The sequence below is a fragment of the Phallusia mammillata genome, chromosome 4, assembly GCF_965637545.1.
Source record: "Phallusia mammillata chromosome 4, kaPhaMamm4.hap1.1, whole genome shotgun sequence".
In the NCBI taxonomy this organism is placed as follows: Eukaryota; Metazoa; Chordata; class Ascidiacea; order Phlebobranchia; family Ascidiidae; genus Phallusia; species Phallusia mammillata.
Window position 1 is genome coordinate 15,260,568 of NC_137255.1, and position 10,512 is coordinate 15,271,079.

The 10,512-nt window shown below is 36.7% G+C and overlaps 4 protein-coding genes across 4 annotated transcripts in view; 3 read left to right on the top strand and 1 right to left on the bottom strand.

Moving 5' to 3' along the window:
- The window catches only part of LOC145224643 (sushi, von Willebrand factor type A, EGF and pentraxin domain-containing protein 1-like), a 78,312-nt gene extending 73,996 nt beyond the window's left edge, over positions 1-4,316 (top strand). The window contains exons 116-124 of the mRNA XM_080091180.1: positions 326-502; positions 775-896; positions 969-1,093; positions 1,212-1,338; positions 1,600-1,766; positions 2,018-2,163; positions 2,747-2,888; positions 3,282-3,473; positions 3,989-4,316. Of these exons, the coding sequence (XP_079947306.1) occupies positions 326-502; positions 775-896; positions 969-1,093; positions 1,212-1,338; positions 1,600-1,766; positions 2,018-2,163; positions 2,747-2,888; positions 3,282-3,473; positions 3,989-4,107 (1,317 nt within the window). The 3' untranslated portion in view covers positions 4,108-4,316. The remainder of the gene's footprint in view (positions 1-325; positions 503-774; positions 897-968; positions 1,094-1,211; positions 1,339-1,599; positions 1,767-2,017; positions 2,164-2,746; positions 2,889-3,281; positions 3,474-3,988) is intronic.
- Positions 4,317-5,364: 1,048 nt separating this feature from the next.
- LOC145224502 (small ribosomal subunit protein uS7m-like) lies at positions 5,365-6,970 on the top strand. The gene has a single exon (XM_080091016.1). It carries the CDS (start codon positions 5,991-5,993, stop codon positions 6,699-6,701), a length of 711 nt encoding a protein of 236 aa, XP_079947142.1. The 5' UTR covers positions 5,365-5,990; the 3' UTR covers positions 6,702-6,970.
- On the top strand, positions 6,942-9,220 carry LOC145224501 (diphthine methyl ester synthase-like). Its single transcript, XM_080091015.1, has 6 exons — positions 6,942-7,174; positions 7,280-7,404; positions 7,715-7,823; positions 8,384-8,544; positions 8,612-8,715; positions 8,869-9,220. The coding sequence occupies exons 1-6, from the start codon at positions 7,037-7,039 to the stop codon at positions 9,066-9,068; spliced, it is 837 nt and encodes a 278-aa protein (XP_079947141.1). The 5' UTR covers positions 6,942-7,036; the 3' UTR covers positions 9,069-9,220.
- A 294-nt stretch (positions 9,221-9,514) lies between these two features.
- LOC145224500 (cilia- and flagella-associated protein 119-like) lies at positions 9,515-10,412 on the bottom strand. The gene has a single exon (XM_080091014.1). The coding sequence runs from the start codon at positions 10,358-10,360 to the stop codon at positions 9,515-9,517; it is 846 nt and encodes a 281-aa protein (XP_079947140.1). The 5' UTR covers positions 10,361-10,412.
- Positions 10,413-10,512: the final 100 nt, after the last annotated feature.

Consider the following 10,512-nt stretch of genomic DNA (forward strand, 5'->3'; position numbering starts at 1 on the left):
ATAATCGATTCTATATTAAAACATATGTTATCTCTTTGCTTCTCTATTCCTTGTCTGTTGGTTTTGTGTTTCAAACAATTTCCAACAAAAAATGAATGCTGCAGTAGATACAAGAGTAAAACCTTAGATCAGTCGCTGTATTTTAAAACGTAAACAACAAAAAATACAGTTTATTTAGGCTAAACTGTGCATCGGCATTAACGAAGGCATAATATCATAATACAGTTTATTACAACAACAAAATGTGCGAAACCGAGATAAACCGATAATTTTAAAGGTTGATAAAATGACTCAAAGTAATTATGTGTGATTGAACGCTTTGCAGCACAAAGGTGATTGGTCAGAAGACTGGCGACTAATATGGTGTGTTGGAATCACATGCGATCCATTAAAGTCCTTCGAACACGGAACTGTTGATCACAGCCTGGCCGAGATGATAGGAGAGAATTTTGTTTATCCTTCGACTGTCGTGTACAACTGCAACGTTGGTTACACACTTGAGGTAAAAGAAACTAACAGGAAAACGCTACAGCAAATAGTAGCTGACCCGGTAATGACTGTGTTGTGAAAAAATTAATAATTAAGACATCGTGTAGTAATGACTTAAAAACATCCGGCACAATAATATTATAGTGGGACGCAAATAACCTTGCAGAGTGCCACAAAATATCACTGCGCAGACCGTGTTTTTTAAGATACCCATATATACTGCACAGCTACTTGCTACTAGGATCAATTTTGTCGCTTGTTTATTTTATCTTTTTTTGCTTCAAGGGTCGATCAAAGCAAAAATGCAATGCCGATGGAAGTTGGGCGGGAGATACTCCAACCTGTAACCCCGTCGATTGCGGACTTCCCTCTCAACCTACCAATGGATATACAAGAGGCGACAAGACGTCAGTTACTTTTATTCATTTGTAATATGCTTTTATATGTTATTTATATGATTTTAATTTTCTGCTGTACAGGACGACTTTGGGCAGTGTGGTTTCATATCATTGCGATAAGGGCTTCACACTTTGGCCTCCGGAGGAATCTACTCGGAGATGCACCGAGATTGGATCTTGGAGTGGAAGTGACCCAACTTGCGAAGGTGACAGATCATTTTACAACTTTGTCATGTATTGTCCCAAAACACATAACGCCCTGGCTGACGTAAAACAGAATAAATATTAGCATTTCCTGCAATAACATTCGCTGTTCAATTTAAGTGGTCAGTTGCTTCGTTGACTTCGCGGTTGATCATGGAACTTTGACTCCCAGCATTTTTGTGGAATACGGAGGACATGTTGCTGTTAAGTGCGATGACGGATACGAAATTAATGGAAACTCAACGAGGTTTGTACGAAATAAATTTTATTTTAAAGCACCTTAAGCAGTATTTTTAAAATCTCTACAACCTCAACAAAGTTTTTTTTACAAATGTTTTTCTGAATAAAACTTAAATTTGGCTGTGTACTACAGATTCGAAGCGTTGCCACAATGTTTAAACCGACCAAGGCTCGATTGGAAACAATAACCTTGAGCGTTTTTCGCTGTTTTTTGATTGATTTGGTTGCTTATGTCACCAATCAAATACGAATATAATTACACACGCAGATCTTGTCGGGATGATGGATTTTTTGATGGCACAACGCCCACGTGTAATCCAATAAGTTGTGGAGTTCACCCACCTGTGCCAAATGCAATTATCGAACCAGCTGGTGAAGTCCAATTCGGCAACGAACTCAACATCACGTGTCTGCCCGGATATAGCCACATCAATGGTAGGTTGCTGTGACAGGATTAAAATGTGTGGGTGACTGTGTCATTTTTGGCATTAATGCCATGTTGCGATGTATAAAATATCGTAACAGCAGGTTACTGTGTCAGGGTTAAATTAACAAAAATGTTTGCACTAACGTATGCTACATTTATGCAGAAAGTTATATAATTCTAAAATGTATTGATGAGCATGAGCGTTAATTGTGAATTAGTATGAATTAAGAAATTACTTCTGTGTTTCATTTTGCTGAAGGTGATCTTCAGAGATCTTGTCAACATAACCGAACCTGGTCGGGAAAGCATCCGACATGCGACCAGCCTTTCAGATTTGATAATATCATGGAAAGATCGGAGTTACTTCCTTGTGGCCCTCCGCCAATTGAAGGCAAAAACGTCAAGGTGCAAATAACAAAATTTTAAATTGCATTTTATCTGTGTATTTAAGTAGCCTACACCTTTACCTGACTTAAGAGTTTGCAAGTTTAATATTTCTCAATCACCAAATTCTCATGTTAATACCTTGTCATTTGGGGGTTTCACTGCTAAGTAGCATTGGGGTTGAGCCAACACCAAATATTTGGCTATTACTGATGAATTATCTTAACTGTAGTATTAAATTTGTCTTTGTATTTGTAACCCGTCTTTATATTTGTAAAGTGGTTAAAAAAAAAACGGTAATTATGTTTGCTTAATGTCTTTATGTTTTCAAAATCAAAAAGCAATCATTTTCTGCACAACAAACACACTTTAGAAAACCGAAGGGATCTTACATTTTAACAAAAATAAATTTTCCATTTTAAATCCATAGTTGTTTATGCTGATTAGAGCGTTTGTTATTGTTTGGTGTTCGTTCTGGATATTTTCACACCTTACATGAGATTATACGACAAATTTCACCCGAACAACAAGTATACGTTTAATAGACAAACAATACAGACTGGACTTTTAATAAAGGTACTTACTCGTTTTTTTGTTTTTGCAGCTGAAGCATAACGCGGAGATGCAAAGTTTCTACGATCCTTATGTGACATTGAAGTTCCGTTGCTTGAATGGTTACATTCCCTCCACTAATCTGACTATCACTTGTCTGTCTGGTTTCTGGAGCGGCGAACCACAATGCTCATGTAAGATACCGTTTTATCAGCAAAAAAGTTTCGATATAAACTGATAGGAAACCATTCCCGTCAAAGTTGTTCTGGCAATAATTTATTTCTTTGTCAGAAACTGTATTATGTTTAAATGCAGATTATATACTAGTATGTTGTAAAAACTAATCACATAACGTTATGTACAAATTTATGGCTATTATTACGTTTGTTAAATTAGTTTTAGGTTTTTACGGAAATAAGTAGCGGTTTGCTTCGCCAAAGAAACTTAAAAATGTCGAATGCCTAATCAGACTCCGAAATGATGCTCCTTATATTTTCTACACTGGCAAAAAAAATTGCACGTTGTGAAAAGAAACTTTCGAAACTTCCACAGGTTTTGTTGTCAGCTTAACTATATTTGCATTACAGCCAAATGTAAGCACATTTGCTTAAACCGGGGAACTTGTTCGTCGCGCGGATCTTGCAACTGCCCTCGTGGATGGACAGGATCCAGATGTCACAGGCCGGTTTGCATTTTGCCCTGCCTTAACAGAGGTTACTGTTCAGCGGCTTATACCTGCACTTGTCAGCCAGGTTGGACCGGATCGCGATGTCAAACACGTAAGCAGATGCTTTTTGTATGTAATTTTTCATGAAGTAATAATTTTCGATCTATGGTTTGGGCAAATAACCCTGTTGTATGAGTAAAAAAAAACAGCAACACTTTTTAAATTGAATCTGACTTTGTTGAGATAATATGTGTGTGGAGTTATGTGTTTTGACATTAGACATGGGGGCAAATAACATTCACGCAACACGTGTCATTTTTGCATAAACGTTGCATTCCGTCATGGCCAGAATATCGGTTACCGACCTTCCTTTCGCTTTGCCACTTATCGACACTTTCTACCATATTTTACTCAACCGATACGTTATCATTAATGTTAAAATCCGGTTTCGACTCTTTACAACTTTTTTGCTTTAGCTCTCCTCCTCTGTAACAAGGGCAAGGTCACAATCAACGTTACCGTAAACTTGTTCGAGGCGTCAACATTTATTTAGTGGCAAACCTGAATTGAAAACAACATTTGGCTCTTATTTTTAATCAATAAACTCACTGCTTTCTTTTCTTTTAGCTGTTTGCGATCGACCCTGTCAAAATGGAGGAAGATGCGAATCTCCCAATCGTTGTCGATGCCCACGTGGTTACCAAGGCGACGATTGTTCACAATCCTCTTACTTTAATTTCTGGTGAATGAAAGTTTTCACCGAGATAGCTTGAACCCCGTTGACGACGCGGAACGAAGCGACCATGATTTTAGCTCTTTTTCTTTTTTTCTTTTGTAAATGTATGTGTACTGTTTGACCACTTTGGTCACCCCCTTGTTTGTTGACGGAACGGAAACCACTTGACCATGAGTCTGTTTGTTTTTCTTTTTACTATTACACTGCATTGAAAAAACATTTCCCTTGTATTTATTTGTCAGCAGACAGTATGAAAATGGGACAAACATTTTGTGTTAAAATCCGTGATGCAGCGGTTTTTAGTCTAATCCAGCGGTTTTCGATCTTGATTTGTTTTGACAAATTAGAACGTATTTAATGGTTGTGATCTAATGTACCCCAAAGACACAAAAAATATGTTTGACTTTGTATAGTTTATTGGTAAAACAATGGCATGGTTTCGACGCACTTTTAGGATTTTTTACACTTTTAGGAGGAGTAAGTTTTCTAGTTAGACGGTTCCAAAAAAATTGCACATATAGTACTAGACTGTGAACGCTTTCCATATAGTACTAGACTTTGAACGCTTTCCATACAAAAGGATACCCACAAATATTTTGACAAATGACGGAAAGAACACAACAAATAACTAAATTATCACAAAAAACGCTTACTTTATGCCAATTCGACAAAGTGGTTGGCCAAACTACCTTGTGTTCACAAACTTAATGGAAGTTTAAATGCTTTGTCGGCCACTGGTGTTTCCTTAAGCAAAAAACTTAATTAAGCGATATTGCTTCAACCCGCCCAGTGGTTTAATCTAAATTGAAGCCCTTTACTCGAGAATACAACAAACAAATATTACTGTGGAATTCCATTTTTGTGTATTCTTACTTTAGGTCAGTGGTTCCCAACCGGAACTTTGGGTAGATACTTTGACGCCAAAAACTAGCGGCACTGGAGTCCGGTTTACTTTAGGTCAAGAAGGTAAAGTCGGGTCAAATGTTTGGAAAATGCTTGTTTTTAACGTTATTTATGATTTCAAACCTTCACCTGACCCGAATAGCCCTAACCGCCGGCAACTATTTGACATTTGACCTAAAGTAAACCGGACTCCAGTGCCGCTAGTTTTTGGCGTTAAAGTATCTACCCAGACTTTGATGCAGACCAACTTATGTCTGATTATTTCAAGCTGTTAAAGTTTTATTTCTATTGTCCTCATTTTCGAACACGTGAGCGTGAGTACTGAGTACTGACTGACTGAGCAGTCGATTTGGGTTTGGGTTGTAAACAAAAAGTTGGTGTGATTTATAGTAAAAATATAAAACACGTTTTCTCCAACCTAGTTGACTGTGTTGCAAGTGCATAGTGTAACTGTTCTGGTTTAATGGTGTAAACATAAAGATGCATACAAACTAGTATAGTAATTTTGAATTTTTGACCCCCTGTAATAAAAATGTTGCGAACAAGTTGTTTGCGAAACGTGGGAAACCGTCACTTAAAGCAAGAAATACAGAATAATATTGATTTTGAATGTGGGTATGCCAGCAATGGTTCAATATAATACTTAGTTATTATTTTAAACGGTAATAAGGGAACAATGATAATACCTTAGAAGTGGAATAATGGCCCAAATATACTTAAAAAGCAACCAAGTGCTTAATGGTGACATAGCCTCATATCACAGATGACGGCAAGAGCATTTGCCAAAAGATTTAAGCAATTCAAATTCATTTACATCGTCACTTTATCAAATTATCATTGTTGAACAGTTTTGTAAAACAGCAAGGACACTGAAGAAACATTGGTTATCAAGTCATGTGTCCATGTCACTTTTTAAACTTGTTTATGTGTTTGGTGGTTATATTTCTTATTATATTGGTCCCATTCTAAAAATGTGTAGACTTGTCTAGGATGTTAGTACGATACACTTTGAACTTGCTTCGAATATGCAGTAGGCAGCATGCCTTAACTCCATGTCAATGCAGAGTCTTTGCTCAACCAAGCAAAGGCTATGCAATTTACCCAACAGATATGGTTGATCCCCAACCTAGTCCAGAATACTACAAAGAAAATCTCCCTGAAGAAGGTGATGAGTTGTCCATTAAAAAAATCAAGGCAGCATCATCTAGTCAAACTTATTCTACGTTGTATAATCCAACAATAGACAAATTTACAAACCTAATTGTAAAAGAGGGCAAAAAGTTTGCAGCAGAACGGATTATGCAAACAACTTTGGCTCATATAAAACTTGTACAGTTAAAACAATATCATGCTGCTACTGAAAGTGAAAAAGCTGAAATTGAAGTGAATCCCACCACAGTGTTTTGTGAAGCTTTCAATAATATGAAACCAGTGGTAAACGTTCGATCAATCAGACATGGAGCAAATGTGTATCAAGTGCCATATTCATTGGAAGAACACCAGCGTTTCTTTGTGGCGGGCAAGTGGTTGTTGGACCATATACGAAAGGGAAAACCCTCCACCAAAGCAGGTCTGCGAATTGCTAGAGAGATTTTGGCTGCTTATAACAATCAGGGTGAAGTGATGCGAAAAAAATATGAACTACATAAGTTGGCAGATGCTAACCGTGCATATGCCCATTTCGCCTGGAAACGAAAGTGATGTGGATGACATTTAGCCTTTGGATGGTATTTATCCTTTCTATTTCTTTTGTGCTTGTAAAAATTTGCTTTGCTGTGCAGCAAATCAAAATTTGGCATGAACATTTGTTAAAATGTAAACAATGCAATCTCAGGCATTTGCATTACTGTTTCACTCTCACCTTGTTTTATGAAGTTTTATTGTTGGTTGTAAGTTTATGTGATTGTGCAAAACTTAACAGTAAGTCCTATTGTTCATCTGTGTTCCAGTCCCAATTTTAATGTTTTTAAGATACTAAATTTTCTCGGTTATAAGTGTATACAATACTTGCATATTTATGCAAAATCCTGATAAAAATGGTGTTCTATTTGGTTGGACTCGGTCTGGGTGGACCTAAAGATGTGACAGTTAAAGGATTGGAAGTCATAAAATCTGCATCAAGAATATACTTGGAGGCATATACCTCCATTTTATCATGTGGCAAAGATGAACTGGTGAGTTTTCATGTCATGGTTATTTTTTGTCAAAAACAACTAAAATATTTAAAATGGTTTAAAATGGGAGCTTTGCAAAGAATAAGATATTGTAACTTTTGGCAGGAAGCGTTTTATGGAAAGCCTGTTACACTGGCAGATAGAGATATGGTGGAACAGGATTCTGAAACACTTTTGGCAGATGCAAAAGAGCTAGATGTTGCATTTCTGGTTATTGGTGATCCCTTTGGGTAATGTTGGGGTGTGTGGAAATTTGGCACCAATTACAAGTTGGCTGTGTTTTTTTTGGTCACAGAAAAGGACAATGTGGATATTTTGTCCTGTTTGTGGTGGTTATGTAATAAATTTTAAACAAACTTCCTGGCAAAATGAAAAAGACATTGGGATTTTTGTGACTCCTGTTGTTGCAAGGACTTATCAAACCACAAAGGTTGTGATTGCCTTGTGGTTTATCTGTTGTCAGGATTTTGTGCCTGCGTTAAACTTCAGGCTTATGTTTCACAACTGCAGTAAACTTTACATTATGTGTATGTTTTACAGAGCAACCACCCACAGTGATTTAATTCTTCGAGCAGTGGACAAAAATATTCCATACAAGGTTGTTCATAATGCATCAATCATGAATGCCATTGGATGTTGTGGTTTGCAGGCAAGTGTCAAGTAATTGACTTCATCTACATTAAGCAGACATCATTCCTGATTGTAAACCAATCAATCACTCCTCTCTAATATTATAGGAATAGGGCATCTAGAAAAGGGCACGGCAGCATTGAGACATTTGGGGTTGTGTAGGTAATAACATAGCTGATCAGGATAAAAAATTCCATAGCAAACAAGGAACATCCTATGAACAGATGCTAAATTTAGTACCTCATGGGCACATATTTGGGGGTAAAAGGTTAACTAAAAGTTGTGAAATAAAATGCTTTGACAGCAAGACATCAGAACTGTGAGGAAACAGCCACTGTTTTTGTTATTTGTGATGAAACAAAGTAGTATTGCTTGACTTAGTATAATTTAGTGCATGAATAATTGTACATAAATTTACACATTTTAAGAGACACAATTTGACACCTGTGCCTTATATACCCTACTTAGGGAAACACTAAACTGCTTAAATCAAATGGTACATATGTATGCATTTGAAATTCAAACAAAAGTCAGACCCGAATTTTTTTGATGGGAACGAAAAATCATACCGTTTCGCAGCTTTACAACTTTGGTGAGACTGTTTCCATCGTATTTTGGACAGACACATGGAAACCAGACAGCTTTTATGACAAAATAGAATCAAATCTTCAAAGAGGTTTGCACACACTTTGTTTGTTGGACATCAAAGTAAAAGAGCAATCAATTGAAAATTTGATGAGGTACAGTACAACTAGACACAAAAAAAACTTATGTTTAGTTGTCCTAATAGTAAATTACATTTTATAGAGGAAGAAAGGTATATGAACCACCAAGATATATGACTGCAAATACTGCTTGTAAACAACTTCTCCAAGTTATAGACAACAAAGCGCTCAACAACATAAAAACTAGTAAGTTGATGAGGTAGCTTTAATGTGATCTACAAATGAAATGTTTTGGTAATGTTAGCCATTTGTGTTTTGTTTTTAAATATTTTCAATTTTGAAAGGGTTTTGTCAAGATTTTTTATTGTTCATCAGCAAACTAAACACAAATGTGTTTAGAGTTGCAACCAGACAGCATGTGTGTTGCTTTGTCAAGAATCGGATGGGACAATCAAAAAATTGTAGCAAGCAAGCTCAAGGACCTGGTCAATTGCGACATTGGTCCTCCTTTGCATTCATTGGTCATAGCTGGGGAAATGCATCCACTGGAAGAAGACTTTTTAGCCCAATTTAAACTTGTGGCTGAAAATTCTGAATGAGGCAACAATGTGAATAGCAGTTTCTAAAATCACAGTTGGTGTTAGTACAAAACACTATTGATATCACACTGTGGTGAGACTTGTATTGATACTGCCACTTCGTGATTGTTGTTGTTGTGTGTACTGCTACAAAAAAGGTTTCAAAATTGTAACACTCTTGTTAGAGGTACAGAAAAACACTACTATTTTACTGACCTGGGAATTGTATAGTGAATCGCTGATTTTTTTGTACAATTATGAACACTGAAACGGATTTTATAATTCATATGTCAACACTACACTACAAATTTTGATAGGTCTTACTAATGATTCTTTTTAAATTGCTTTGCAAACCTGTTGCAGATTACCTTAACAAAGTTTCCAATTTTTTTGTTAACGGTTTTATTGTAAAAATACATTTTATAAAACTTCAAAAAATCAAACAAACAACTTTGACTTATATCGACTCATCGGCGTTTACCCTTGGGACTAGCTTTGGGTGATCGTGATTTTCCTCTTGGTGATCCACCTTGCTCCAAATGTTGAATCTTATCAGAAATACTTTTATCTGTGTCAGCCAATTGCTGTTCCACAGCAGCATGCATTTGTTTTAGCTGAGCGGTTACTGCTTTGCGAACAAGAGATTCTAGTTCATCTGTATGTTCAGTTGACTTCACAGCTTGAACATTGGGTGGTGGGGATGGGGTCGTCAAAGCTTCATTGTTTGGGGCAGCCTCTGGAGTTTGTGGAGGACCATCTTGTTGGCCAGATTCAGTAACTTTGTCATCCATCTCTGGTGGGGGTGAGGGTGGTAAACCATCATAATGCAAAGTTAAATCCAAACGAACTTTTGCTGTAAAAGCATATTTGTATAGTTTGTAATGCCGAAAGTAATGGTTAACAATGTAGTTGGTAAGAGCAGTGACTTGTTCGGAGTTGAAAATTTCAAGACTCCAAGGTGGCCTGTGTACAGCATGTGTTAAAACCAATTCACGAAAGTAAGTAAAACACTCCTCCACATTTCCAAATGGTGTCGAGACACACACTTCATGAGTTTGTTTTACAATGGAGAAAAATGCAGATGCCTGTTCATTTGTAAATTTCTGTAAAATAGCAAATCGAATGGCATGTTGGTATAAATCTAAAATGATTTTTCCACGAGGTGACTCTTCAACTGTCAGTATCCTTTGCAAAAGTTTTCTTGTTTCCATGGTTGTCCCGCATTTCATTATTTGGTCCGTGTTGTGAACGTTTAGATCAGCCCATATGCAAAGTTTGGGTTTAGGTAATGTCGGTATTTGCAAGGTTGCCATATTTGTTTTTAACTACTTTCGTGTTTTTAACCTGGAAACAAATCAATAAGTTTGTAACTTGAATATCAAACCTACACGCCTCACAAACAAAACAAAGTCTCTGACATTTTTCGCGGGTTTAACTTAAACCTTGCCTGAACACAACAACTTGA

Coding starts and splice junctions, on each gene's coding strand:
- LOC145224502 (XM_080091016.1), top strand. CDS start 5,991: ATGTTAGTACGATACACTTTGAACTTGCTTCGAATATGCAGTAGGCAG.
- LOC145224501 (XM_080091015.1), top strand. CDS start 7,037: ATGGTGTTCTATTTGGTTGGACTCGGTCTGGGTGGACCTAAAGATGTG. Junction 7,405..7,714: donor GTTATTGGTGATCCCTTTGG/GTAATGTTGGGG, acceptor TATGTTTTACAG/AGCAACCACCCACAGTGATT. Junction 7,824..8,383: donor TTGGATGTTGTGGTTTGCAG/GCAAGTGTCAAG, acceptor ACCGTTTCGCAG/CTTTACAACTTTGGTGAGAC.
- LOC145224500 (XM_080091014.1), bottom strand. CDS start 10,360: ATGGCAACCTTGCAAATACCGACATTACCTAAACCCAAACTTTGCATA.